This window comes from Salvelinus fontinalis, chromosome 17, assembly GCF_029448725.1.
Source record: "Salvelinus fontinalis isolate EN_2023a chromosome 17, ASM2944872v1, whole genome shotgun sequence".
NCBI classification, from domain to species: Eukaryota; Metazoa; Chordata; class Actinopteri; order Salmoniformes; family Salmonidae; genus Salvelinus; species Salvelinus fontinalis.
In genome coordinates, this window is record NC_074681.1 from 44429608 (window position 1) to 44443853 (window position 14246).

General features: G+C 41.4%; 1 protein-coding gene across 3 annotated transcripts in view; it reads right to left on the minus strand.

Moving 5' to 3' along the window:
* Window positions 1-14246, minus strand: part of efr3a (EFR3 homolog A (S. cerevisiae)) — a 219416-nt gene that overhangs the window by 14534 nt on the left and 190636 nt on the right. For all 3 annotated transcript variants that reach the window (XM_055867573.1, XM_055867571.1, XM_055867572.1), the window contains exons 17-19: window positions 13686-13817; window positions 13451-13518; window positions 5536-5663 (exon numbers count right to left, since the gene is read on the minus strand). In XM_055867573.1, the coding sequence (XP_055723548.1) occupies window positions 5536-5663; window positions 13451-13518; window positions 13686-13817 (328 nt within the window). The remainder of the gene's footprint in view (window positions 1-5535; window positions 5664-13450; window positions 13519-13685; window positions 13818-14246) is intronic.

Sequence of the window (14246 nt, forward strand, 5' to 3'; positions counted from 1 at the left end):
AAACATTAACACGCAACACCATGGGCCAGAAAAGGTTGAATACATTGGCCATGCTGTCAATCCAGCATGACTTCTGCCACGTTCAAAACAACTGGAAACTCTGAACTGGGAAATCTCAGATTGGGAACTGGGAACTCAGGATAAAGAATGAGCGCCGACTGGGAAAATATATATTGTTTTACCTTTATTTAAGTCAGTTAAGAACAAATTCTTATTTTCAATGACGGCCTAGGAACAGTGGGTGTCTTGTTCAGGGGCAGAACAACATATTTTTACCTTGTCAGCTCGGGGATTCGATCTTGCAACCTTTCGGTTACTAGTCCAACGCTCTAACCACTAGGCTACTTGCCTGCCGCCCCCGGGAAAATATGTTTTGAACGGTCACCCCACTCGGAATTCCAAGTCAGGAACTCGGTCCTCTTTCTAGAGCTTCGACCTGAAGATCACCGACGTCATGATTCAACCTTGTTTTTTGTCTCTCGAGTTCCCAGTCATCTTGAAAGCACCATAAATTCATGACAAAATTTGCCCACAAGAAGGACCGATGCGCTACCATCCTGTTCAAGTGAGCACAGCACAATGGTGAGTCCAAAAATGTCTTGTATGCTGCTGCATAAATTACATAATATGCCAGGGAAATATGTATACTGTAGCTAAGAAAGTGTATGTTGTGTAGTAAGCTGTTAGTAGCCCATGTGCCTCATCGAAAAATGTTGTCCCTTTCCCCCTCATAACTTCGCTTACTAATCCCACTTGTTGGTAGCCTATAGCTTGTTTTAGAGGAATGTCATCATAGAATATTGTGAGAGCTTTCATCGTCTGCTTATATGCCCCCTTTATTTATCCTACGGTTCTGACTTGGTGTACAGGGAAAATACTGTAAGAACGGCATATGTCCTGAAATATGTAGCTGTACATTTCAAAAGTGCTGAACAAATAAACTCAGCAAAAAAAGAAAACAGACCTTTTTCAGGACCCTGTCTTTCAAAGATAATTTGTAAAAATCCAAATAACTTCACAGATCTTCATTGTAAAGGGTTTAAACACTGTTTCCCAAGCTTGTTCAATGAACCATGAACAATTAATGAACATGCACCTGTGGAACGGCCGTTAGTGTCTTAACAGCTTACACACGGTAGGCAATTAAGGTCACAGTTACAAAAACTTAGGACACTAAGGAGGCCTTTCTACTGACTCTGAAAAACACCAAAACACACTGCATGAACGAGCCTTAGGCATGCTGCAAGGAGGCATGAGGACTGCAGATGTGGCCAGGGCAATACATTGCAATGTCCGTACTGTGAGACGCCTAAGACAGCGCTACAGGGAGACAGGACGGACAGCTGATCGTCCTCGCAGTGGCAGACCACGTGTAACAACACCTGCACAGGATCGGTACATCCGAACATCATACCTGCGGGACAGGTACAGGATGGCAACAAAAATTGCCTGAGTTATACCAGGATTGCACAATCCCTCCATCAGTGCTCAGACTGTCCGCAATAGGCTGAGAGAGGCTGGACTGAGGGCTTGTAGGCCTGTTGTAAGGCAGGTCCTCACCAGACATCACTGGGCACAAACCCACCGTCGCTGGTCCAGACAGGACCCTCCAGCATGACAATGCCACCAGCCATACTGCTCGTTCTGTGCATGATTTCCTGCAAGACAGGAATGTCAGTGTTCTGCCATGGCCAGCGAAGAGCCCGGATCTCAATCCCATTGAGCACGTCTGAGACCTGTTGGATCGGAGGGTGAGGGCTAGGCCCATTCCCCCCAGAAATGTCCGGGAACTTGCAGATGCCTTGGTGGAAGAGTGGGGTAACATCTCACAGCAAGAACTGGCAAATCTGGTGCAGTCCATGAGGAGATGCAATGCAGTACTTAATGCAGCTGGTGGCCACACCAGATACTGACTGTTACTTTTGATTTTGTCCCACCTTTTGTTCAGGGACACATTATTCAATTTCTGTTAGTCACATGTCTGTGGAACTTGTTCAGTTTATGTGTCAGTTATTGAATGTTATGTTCATTCAAATATTTACACATGTTAAGTTTGCTGAAAATAAGTGCAGTTGACAGTGAGAGGACGTTTCTTTTTTTGCTGACTTTATTTGGTTAACTTTAGCAAGCTATGACAATTGGTTTGTATTGCTAGTACTCTATCGATTGGGATTATGGTTCATTGTTTAGCTAGTATGTCTAAACAAAAGACTCCACTTTGCCAGATGATTACGTGACCCGTCAAGTTAGCCAGGTGTGTCTGACGGTGATTACGGCTATCTATTGTATAATGCCAAAATATTTGCATCTGGAATTTGTCTTTCAGCATCAGTAGAACACGCCTGACTCTCCTCCACCAGTCATACAAGGAGAATGTTGTAATGCCTCCCATCAAAAAGAGAGCTGGCCCAAGCAAGCACAGGTTACACCTGAAGCATGAGGACTTGCAGTGAGTGGTGAACTTCATCAACAACTACGCAGAGGATAATGCAATAGTATTACCAGGATGCCACCCAGGACACAAACACTTTGGTGGAAAGCTGCTGCCATCCCATGTGACAAAAGCAGCAGTGTTGCGTCTCTACAAGGAATCGATGACGACACTTGGTAGATAAAAGCATAAAAACGTTTTGATTATTTAATTGACCAACGTGATTGGCACTACTTTTATTGATCTCACATTATTTCTGTATTTTCCAGAGGTACGTATAGACGGGCTGTGTGTTATCATTTTAACTTCCACTTTCCAAGATGATGCTTCTGTATGCAGTGCTGCTGCTCTGCACATTTGTAGGTAAGTGAGTGCTGCTGCTCTGCACATTTGTAAGTAAGTGAAACTTACCTGATAATGATGCATTAAAAAATGATATTACGTTTCATGTTACATTTTCTTTTCATTAACTTATCTTAATGTTCTTTTGTTGTTTGCAGGTGCACTATCCTTCTGACCCTATGCAGCCAGGTCCCATCTACTTTTTAACTCGCAAGTGTGGCTTGTTTGGTGTCTGCTGTGAAGGAAAACCACAACAAGTCAACTACTTGATTGATGAAGGCGCGTCATCCAGCAAAGGCAGCAGCGCAGTCATCAAGTACACGCACCGTTTCTTCACCAACTACGGAGTTGGGGAAACACGTGTGGACCTGAATTGTGATAACTGCAGTGGCCAAAACAAGAACACATTTGTTCTCTGGTATTGTGCCTGGTGGACCATGCACAAGCTCCACCACAGTCAGGGCCTTCACTTCCTGATCACAGGCCACACCAAGCTGCTGCGCAACACAGACATCCTTCCTCCCATAGCTGGTCTGCCTGTACCAGCTGTGGTACAAGCACCACCTGGACTGGACACAGCGAGACAAACGTATCGTTTTGAGAAGATCAGGGAGTTTTGCGACGAAGAGGACATCACATGCCCTGCAACAAAGTCAAGAGCAGGACAGAAACAGGCTCTCCGAATATAGATTCCCTTGTTCGTGTGTGGTTCGGACGGACCAGTCATCAGCACTATCTGCAGTGCCTCTATTCAAATGACTCTCCTAACACACACGCCATACGTTGCTGCTACAATAAAAACATTTTATCCTGCTGCTCAGCCACTTTACCCCTGATTGTATGCATATAACTACCTAATCTATCACTGATATTGTTCTTGTACATACTGTATATTATTTTATTTATATTGACAGGATCTATTTCTGATATTGCTACTATGCAAGTAACCATTTGGCTGTACCGTTTACACCTTCTGTAGAGACCCACACTAGTCTCTGTTGAGCACATGACCTCATGTGATTCCTTAAAGAGATGGGTGGGGCTAAAGCTTATGAGGGTGTGAACAATGCTGAATGGGTGTAGACAAAGCAGAGGTACTCTCCACTAGGTACCAAAACATTCAAAGGCCATTTTCTCAAAAGGGAGTTAACAAGTTTATCAACTTTCAAAGCAGAATTACTTTCCCATTGTTCCTCAAAAATGCAGTGTATGATACACTATTTTGTAGTTCTGAGTCTCTACTTTTATCCAATTTAAAAAAATTATAATAATAATTTGTTACATAAGGCCGATATGAGCTGGTCGGTCACAAACGTGGAAAAAGTGAAGGGGGGTGAATAACTTCTGAAAGCACTGCACATGTGACTGCATACAATCAAAAATTATAAACAGTACTTGTTCAATGCTACTACTGTACTAAGTACTGACAAATACAAGCAGCCTATATAAAATCTCTAACACATTTGACATATCTATACTACACAGCAAATTCTGCAGAGATGACTAGTATCAACATTACTCACAAAACCCTTTACTGCTATAAATTGTACTCACCATAACAGAAATCCAAATGCAAGCGCCATAGTTACAAACATTAATATCATACAGTACACTTGAAGTATGAATTGAAAGACATATCTAATTGACAAGTCATTCAACAATGCTCTGGAATCTACAAGGCTACTTCTACCCACTTTGAGAGGTCAAAGGTGAACATGTGAGAATTGGGGCTCTGGCCCGGAGTTGAGGTGAAAGGGTAATCTATAGGTCAACGACCTCCAACCTTGGTGCTATCGATGTGCAATGGGTCAGTTGGCTTTAAATAATACACTAATTTAGCTTCACTTATAAACATACTTGTGTTGAAAAGGTCAGAGTCTGGCTCACTTGACAATACACTAAAGAGAAACCCAAATATTCACTGCATTCAATTAGTGTTGAGCCAAAATGGACACCGACAGAGCCTGTTGCACCATGTTGGGAGAGCAGTGACACAGGTACTATGACTACAGAGGATTGGGCGTCAAACTAAGCTCCTCTACTTGGTCTGGTTACCTTGCGACGTCTGCCTGCACCTGTGGAGGATCTTCCCTACCGTGTATAGGACTGAGTCAAACAATAGGAGTGGGAAGGAAACAAAACAAACAGCTAATTACCCTGTTGCTTTCTGAGTCATTTTAAGACTTACCCACACTCTTACTGCACAAATAAGAAATGAAATGATTTATTGTCAATGTTTATCAAGAGTATAGAAATAACGACACCCTACCTACATGAACAGCTGAAATAAATTAAAACATATTTCTGTACATCAGGGGTCTCCAACCTTGTTCCCGGAGAGCTACTGTCCTATAGGTTTTCGCTCCAACCCTAATCTAGCGCACCCGATTCTAATAGTCAGCTTATTGATACGCTGAATCAGGTTAGTTATAACTGGGGTTGGAGAGCCCTGTCCTACATGAACAAACGTGAAAACGATATTGTGCTAAACGTGCTCACACCTCACACTTTATAGTTCCGACGCAACTGATTGATCTGATACCCAATGTTTCGGCAGGAAGTTGCTACATTCTTTTCTTTCCCAATGTGTTTTCAGGTTCTGGACGTATCAAGCTTCTCGGAATAGGAATGGTGATCTGGGATCAGGTCCCCCCCCCCCCCTGTCCATGTAAATCTTATTCATTGTGATCTAAAAGGCTAAACTGAACCTAAAATCAGCACTCCCCGTGTGTGTTTTCTCCTACCTACAAAACGTTGCTTACCTGTCACTTGGGGGACGTAGGGGATTGAGAGACGCTCAGCGTTGTATCCTGGGCCGACCAGGCACTCCGCGAGGTCGACCGTCTGGAAATACAGGCTCCGATCTTCCTTCTCAAGAGAATTTGGAAGCCTGAAGAGGAAGGAAAATCGTAGTGAGAGAGCTAAACTTAATGCTAATTCCAGGTAAAGCGCTCTTATTTACTATGACAAAGACAGAGCCATATATTTGTGCTAGTGTGGTAACTTGAGGCATAGTGAATGGTTAATGAGTGACACGATGAATGGTAGGCTATATTAAAGCCTACCATACAACTCTTTGCAAACAGTGCCTTCAGAAAGTATTCATACCCCTTGACATCAATCCACATTTTGTTGTGTTACAGCCTGAATTCTAAATCGTTTTTTGCCACCCATCTACACACAATATCCCATAATGACATGTGAAAACATGTTTTTTTGACATTGTTGCAAATTAATTTAAAATGAAATACGGAAAAATCAAATGTACATACAATACCGTTCAAATGTTTGGGGTCATTTAGAAATGTCCTTGTTTTTGAAAGAAAAGCAATTTTTTTGTCCATTAAAATAACATAAAAGTGATCAGAAAAAGAGTGTAGACATCGGTAATGTTGTAAATGACTATTGTAGCTGGAAACGGCAGATTTTTTATGGAATAGCTACATAGGCGTATGGAGTCCCATTATCAGCAACCATCACTCCTGTGTTCCAATGGTACATTGTGTTAGCTAATCCAAGTTTATAATTTTAAAAGGCTAATTGCTAATTAAAAAACCTTAGTACGCGCAAAACACCAGTCTCAACGTCAACATTGAAGAGGCGACTCCGGGATGCTGGCCTTCTAGGTAGAGTTCCTCTGTCCAGTGTCTGTGTTCTTTTGCCCATTTTAATCTTATATTTTTATTGGCCAGTCTGAGATATGGCTTTTTCTTTGCAACTCTGCCTAGAAGGCAAGCATCCCAGAGTCGCCTCTTCACTGTTGACGTTGAGACTGGTGTTTTGTGGGTACTATTTAATGAAGCTGCCAGATGAGGACTAGACACTCTACTGTACTTTTGCTCAGTTGTGCACCGGGGCCTCCCACTCCTCTTTCTATTCTGGTTAGAGCCAGTTTGCACTGTTCTGTGAAGGGAGTAGTACACAGCATGTACGAGCTCCTCAGTTTCTTGGCAATTTATTGCATTGAATAGCCTTCATTTCTCAGAACAAGAATAGACTGACGAGTTTCAGAAGAAAGTTATTTGTTTCTAGCCATTTTGAGCCTGTAATCGAACCCACAAATGCTGATGCTCTAGATACTTAACTAGTCTAAAGAAGGCCAGTTTTATTCCTTCTTTAATCAGCACAACAGTTTTCAGCTGTGCTAACATAATTGCAAAAGGGTTTTCTAATGATCAATTAGCCATGAAAAATGATAAACTTGGATTAGCTAACACAACGTGCTATTGGAACAGGAGTGATGGTTGCTGATAATGGGCCAACATGGTTGCTGATAATGGGCCAAACAAGGACATTTCTAAGTGACCCCAAACTGTTGAACGGTAGTGTAAGTATTCACATCCCTGAGTCAATACTTTGTAGAAGCACCTTTGGTGGCAATTACAGCTTTGAGTCTTTTGGGGTACATTTCTAAGAGCTTGGCACACCTGGATTATACAATATTTGACCATTACTCTTTAAAAAATCCTTCAAGCTCTGTCAAGATGATTGTTGATCATTGTTAGACAGCCATTTTCATGTCTTGCCATAAATTGTCAAGCCGATTTAAGTCAACACTATAACTGGGCCATTTAGGAACATTCAATGTCTTCTTGGTAAGCAACTCCAGGGTAGATTTGGCCTTGTGTTTTAGGTTATTGTCCTGCTGAAAGGTGAATAGTCTCCCAGTGTATGTTGGAAAGCAGAAAACCAGGTTTTCCTCTCTGAATTTCCCTGTGCATATCTCTATTCAGTTCATTTTAAATCAACAACAAAAAACTCCATAGTCCTTGCCAATGACAAGCATAGCCATAACATGATGCAGCCACCACCATGCTTGAAAACATGCAGTGCTGTGTGGGAGTTGCCAAAACCTAAAATTAATTTCTTTGCCACATTTCTGGCAGAATTACTTTAGTGCCTTGTTGCAAACAGGATGCATGCTTTGGAATGTTTTTTTTAATTCTGTACAGGCTTCCCTCTTTTCACTCTGTCATTTAGGTTAGTATTGTGGAGTAACTACAATGTTGTTGATCCATTCTCAGTTTTCTCCTATCACAATCATGATACTCTAACTGTTTAAAAATCACAATTGGCCTCATGGTAGGTAAAATCCCTGAGCAGTTTCCTTACTCTCTGGCAACTGAGTTAGGAAGGACCCCTGTATCTTTGTAGAAACTGGGAGTATTGATACACCATCCAAAGCCAAATGAATAACTTCACATTGCTCAAAGGGATTTTCAGCGACTGCTTTTTAATTGCATTTTTTACCCTTCTTTGCGAGTCATTGAAAAACTTCTCTGGTATTTGTGGTTGAATCTGTGCTTGAAATTCACTACTTGATTGAGGGACCTTACAGATAATTGTACTGTAGGTATGTGTAGGGTACAGAGATGGGATACCCTAGTGAAAAAATCCAAAAATCATATAGAATCCTATAGGATTTTGTATCCCCTCTATCAGAATCGTATTGGAATCAAATTGGACTACCTTTTTTTCCTATTGGAAATCAAAAGTAAATGTTATTGGACCCTATATGATTCTTGCAATCCTATAGGATTTTGTATCCCCTCTATCAGAATCCCATTGGAATCATATTGGACTACTTTTGTTTCCTAATGGAAATCAAAAGTTATCCTGTTGGATCCTATAGCTTTTTGATGAGACTGGTAGGATTTTGTCTCCCCACTCAGAATCTCATTAGAACGTTTTTCTTAATTCAACCCGTGAAATTATAGTTTGTTGTCATTAGTTCCAGTATAATAAAACAACATTAATTACGAAATTTTTGTTGATTGGAAAACTACACTACACACTACACTATATTTATTTATGTTTTATTCACCTGTAAGAAAACCTTTGTCTTTAAAAGTGACTGATGACTTCACTGATAGGCTAAGTAACGCTGCGAGCTCGCGCTAACTTGCCACCTGTGGCTGTGCAGAGAATCTCCGGGTTTTCTAACATTATTATTCTAACTGTTTTATCCTTCACTGTGCATGAACGCAACAACTGTGACTACAGTATTTGTTTCCTTATGTTTCCTGACGAAGTTGTCAATGCTTTAGTCATATTTGTCATTGTACAACATTTTAGGCACTCATTTTATGCTAACTAAGATACTACTGTTAGCCACATATTGCCTGTCAACTGACTAGCTAGCTAATTCGATGTGGTCAAACCGCGAGCTTGTGTAATGTACTAATGCATACGGTCTACGTACAGGAAAATTCAATTTAGGCTGATAGTGAACCCATTTCTCACTAGTTTAAGCATTTATACAGTTAAAAAGAGCTCTTATACACAATTTAACCGGGCGCACTAGAAAGAGCTCCCATAATGACTGTGCAGCAGCCCGTTCATTCACCCTGCCTACTTATTATAATCTATCAAGGCATAGTGTTGATATTATTCTATCCAATTTTATTTTAGACCACATTGTATGGACACTATAATTGGATAAACACGGCTTTATTGGACAATCTCACAGCTAAATAATGGCACAGAAACAGCCTCTTTGCCGTGGTTCCAGATCTGTGCCTACTCACACCAGTGGCAATTCCCTGAGATTCTCAACCTCTTCAGCACACCATCACAATATAGGAAAGATTAAAGGCTGCAAGTTAATTTGCAATTTGACCAATTGAAAAATCTTATCAGATTTTGGAACCAGTCTTATTGGAACTCCTATAGTAATCTATCAATAGGATAAAATCCTATCGGAAAGGTTCCAAAATCTGATTGGATTTTCTATTGGACTTTTCAATTGGAATCCTATAGGATTTTTTGACTAGGGTTTCTTTGTGTGTCCTCATCCTTCAGCAATTACCACCATATGTTAAAGGTATGCTACAGGACTTTGGCAATGAAGCAATTTATTTACTTCCCCAGAGTCAAATGAACTTGTGGATACCATATTTACAGTACCAGTCAAAAGTTGGGACTCATTCAAGGGATTTTTTTGTAAAACTATTTTCAACATTGTAGAATAATAGCGAAAACATCAAAACTATGAAATAACACATATGGAATCATGCAGTAACCAAAAAAAAGTGTTAAACAAATCTAAATATATTTTAGATTTTATATTCTTCAAAGTAGCGACCCTTTGATGACAGCTTTGCACACACTTGGCATTCTCTCAACCAGCTTCATGAGGAATGCTTTTCCAACAGTCATGAAGGAGTTCCCACATATGCTGAGCACATGTGGCTGCTTTTTTTCTTCTTCTTCACTCTGCCGACCAACTCATCCCAAACCATCTCAATTCGTTTGAGGTCGGGTGATTGTGGAGGCCAGGTCATCTGATGAAGCACTCCATCACTCTCCTTGGTCAAATAGCCCTTACACAGCCTGGAGGTGTATTTTGGGTCATTGGCCTGGCACAGCCAGAAGAGGACTGGCCATCCATCATAGCCTAGCCTGGTTCCTCTCTAGGTTTCTTCCTGGGTTTTGGCCTTTCTAGGTTTTTCCTAGCCACCGTGCTTCTACACCTGCATTGCTTGCTGTTTGGGGTTTTAGGCTGGGTTTCTGTACAGCACTTTAAGATATCAGCTGATGTAAGAAGGGCTATATAAATACATTTGATTTGAATTGATAGTCCCACTAAGCCCAAACCAGATGGGATGGCGTATCGCTGCAGAATGCTGTGGTAGCCATGCTGGTTAAAGTGTGCCTTGAATTCTAAATAAATAACTGACAGTGTCACCAGCAGTGTCACCACCTCCTCCATGCTTCACGGTGGGAACCACACATGCGGAGATCATCCGTCTACCTACTCTGCGTCTCACAAAGACACGGCGGTTGGAACCAAAAATCTGAAATTTAGACTCATCAAACCAAAGGACAAATTTCCACCGGTCTAATGTCCATTGCTCGTGTTTCTTGGCCCAAGCAAGTCTCTTTTTCTTATTGGTGTGCTTTAGTAGTGGTTTCTTTGCAGCAATTAGACCACGAAGGCCTGATTCACTCCTCTGAAGAGTAGATGTTGAGATGTGTCTGTTACTTGAACTCTGCAGCCCAAATAAATGCTTCCCAATCTGAGGTGCAGTTATCTCTAATGAACTTATCCAGCAGAGGTAACTCTGGGTCTTCCTTTCCTGTGGCGGTCCTCATGAGAGCCAGTTTCATCATAACGCTTGATGGTTTTTGCTACTGCACTTGACCTTTCAAATTTCTTGAAATTTTCTGGATTGACTGACTTTCATGTCTTAAGGTAATGATGGACTGTCATTTCTCTTTGCATATTCAAGCTGTTCTTGCCATAATATAGACTTGGTCTTTTACCAAATAGGGCTATCTTCTGTATACCACCCCTACCTTGTCACAACATATCTGATTGGCTCTAACGCATTAAGAAGGAAAGAAATTCGACAAATTAACTTTTAACAAGGCACACCATTCCAGGTGACTACCTCGTGAAGCTGGTTGAGAGAATGCCAAAAGTATGCAAAGGGTAGCTACTTTGAAGAATTTAAAAATCTAAAACATATTTTTGCATTCCGCTAACGGCAGTTAGCATTAACTTGCGAAAGTACCTCCATACTGGATGCAGAGACATACAAATGGTATCCATGAGTTAATCTGATTTTGGGGAGGTAGATAAAGGGCTTCAATGTCAAAATCTCAAAGTATCCCTTTAAACCTATGGAAATTAGAACCATTCTCTGTTAAAAATCATGAGTTTATGCTAAATATATTATTAAATAAAAACTTGAGTTGTCCTTTTGCAGGAGTTTGATAATAATTTCATTTCAATGCAACTGCTGTCTTGTGCTTCTCTTGTCAGGCATCCCTTGTTGAATAATGTTTTATCACAAGGGACAAAATGGTTGCCAGGGTCCAATTTTAGCAATCCAAATCCACTTCTGTCACAGCATGAGGTTGCAGTTGGGCGTTCAGTATTACTCATCGTCGTCTTACGTCTAGTGTCATCAGATGAGGGATGTAACAACATTCATCGTCTCAGTGACAATACCTTTTTCAGTCAGTCAACGCAAGCAGCCAATAGACAACAACAGGTTGAAGAGACTTCTATATACAGTAAAGTATAGTAGAGTACAGTACAATACAGTAATACACAAGAATACAGAAAAGTGTTAGGGCCTAATGAATTTATTTAAATTGACTGACGTCCTTATATGAACCGTAACTCAGTAACCTCTATGAGATTGTTGCATGTTGCGTTTATATCTTTGTCCAGTGTAGGTGTGCATGCAAAGCAATGCACAACTCCAGATGTCTCACATACTCACTCACATTATTGTGAAGCAAAAGTCCCAACTTTAAATCTTTCTTCTTCTTCTACTGACCACAACAACTGATCAAACAACTACTGAACACACAACTCCTGCCCACAACCACACAACTCCTGCCCACAACCACACAACTCCTGCCCACAACCACACAACTCCTGCCCACAACCACACAACTCCTGACCACAACCACACAACTCCTGACCACAACCACACAACTCCTGACCACAACCACACAACTCCTGACCACAACCACACAACTCCTGACCACAACCACACAACGCCTGACCATAACAACTGATCAAACAACTACTGAACACACAACTACTGACCGCAACCACACAACTCCTGACCACAACCACACAACTCCTGACCACAACCACACAACTCCTGACCATAACAACTGACCAATCAACTACTGAACACACAACTACTCACCACAACCACACAACTCCTGACCCCAACTACTGACCACAACCACACAACTCCTGACCACAACCACACAACTACTGACCAGACCAGAACCCCTGACCACAACTCCTGACCACTACTTCTAACCACAACTAATGACCAAAAACACAACTACTGACCACAACTACAAAACAGCTGACTACAACTACTGACCACAACCTCACACCTACTGACCAAATCGAATGACCACAAGTACTGACAACAACCACACAACTACTGACCACAACCACACACCTACTGACCACAACCACACAACTATTGACCTCAACTACTGACCAAAACTACCAGCCAAAAGTATAGACCAAAACTACTGACCACAATCACTGAGCAAAACCACACAACTACTGATAACAACTCGTGCCAGCAATTACTGACCACAATCACACAACTACTGACCACCGCTACAGAACCTCACAACTACTGACCTCCATTACCAGCCAGAAGTACTGACCAAAATCACTGAGTAAAACCAGACAACTACTGAACACAACTACTGACCAGACAACTACTAAACCACTACTAAACCATAACTAAATGACCACAACCACACATCTACTGATCAAATACAAAACTACTGAACACAATTACTGAACACAACCCCTGACCACAACCACACAACTACTGAACCACAACCTCTGTACATAACCACAACTACCTACCACTACTACTGACCAAAAAGACAACTACTGACCTAACATATTGACCACAAACACACAACTACTGACCACAACATCACAACTACTGACCACAACCACACAGTACTACTGACCACTACCACACAGTACTACTGACCACTACTGACTAGGGATGGATATTTGACATTATTTCACTTTGTGCTTCTCATCCATCGCATGAGAGAATATTTCAACAAATCTGATCAATGAATATTCGAATGCAAGGTGAAGAGGAGGTTAGTGCATGAAGGGTAGCTGCGAAAATATCTGGAGTCAGTGGGCGACCAGACGACACTTACGGACACTTCTCTCTGAAGATGTGCTCAGGGAGGAGGTAAGGGGCCTCCAGGTTCCTCATCTCAATCACCTAGAAGAGTAGAGTGGGATGGAGAGACAGTAAGAGATTGAGGGAGGGGGGAGGGAGAGAGAGAGAAGTACATGTAAACAGATTATTGTGGATGCTGTTACTACTGGCCTACAGACAACTCAACTCAATTTTTCCTGAACTCTCTCTTTAATTCCAAGGTAATTTACCTTGTTGACGTGTTGACAGAAGGCTGGGTTGGCGATCATCTGACTAAGAAAGTTCAGGTAGGCCGCCACCAGTGCCATGATGCCACAACGGATGACCATGGGCATGTTCTCCTCATTAGCCAAGGACATATCCTGCAACCAATGAAACGCTTTAGAAATATGCCACACAAGGGCTTTTTTTGCAACAGATAGAAAGGAAAATAAAAAAAATGGATTGTCCAGAGAAGAGAAAATGTGCCTTTGGTTTTAGTGTAGCATAGAGCACATTACAACAGCCCTAATGCTAGCTAGCTATCTTATAGAATTATATGCTAGTTGCAATTAATTCAGTCAGGCATTCAACTAATATTTACATTCCATCCACAATGAAGGGAGTTTGCAACGACCTGACTCTGGGTCATGTTCATTACAGCACATCAGTGCAAAGGAAAATGAGTGTTTCTTATTGGATAGTATCAGCAGGGTTGGATAGGTTACTTTTTAAATGTAATCTGTTACAGTTACTAGTTACCTGTCAAATTTGTATCCATAACTTAGCTTTTGGATTACCTAAACTCAGTA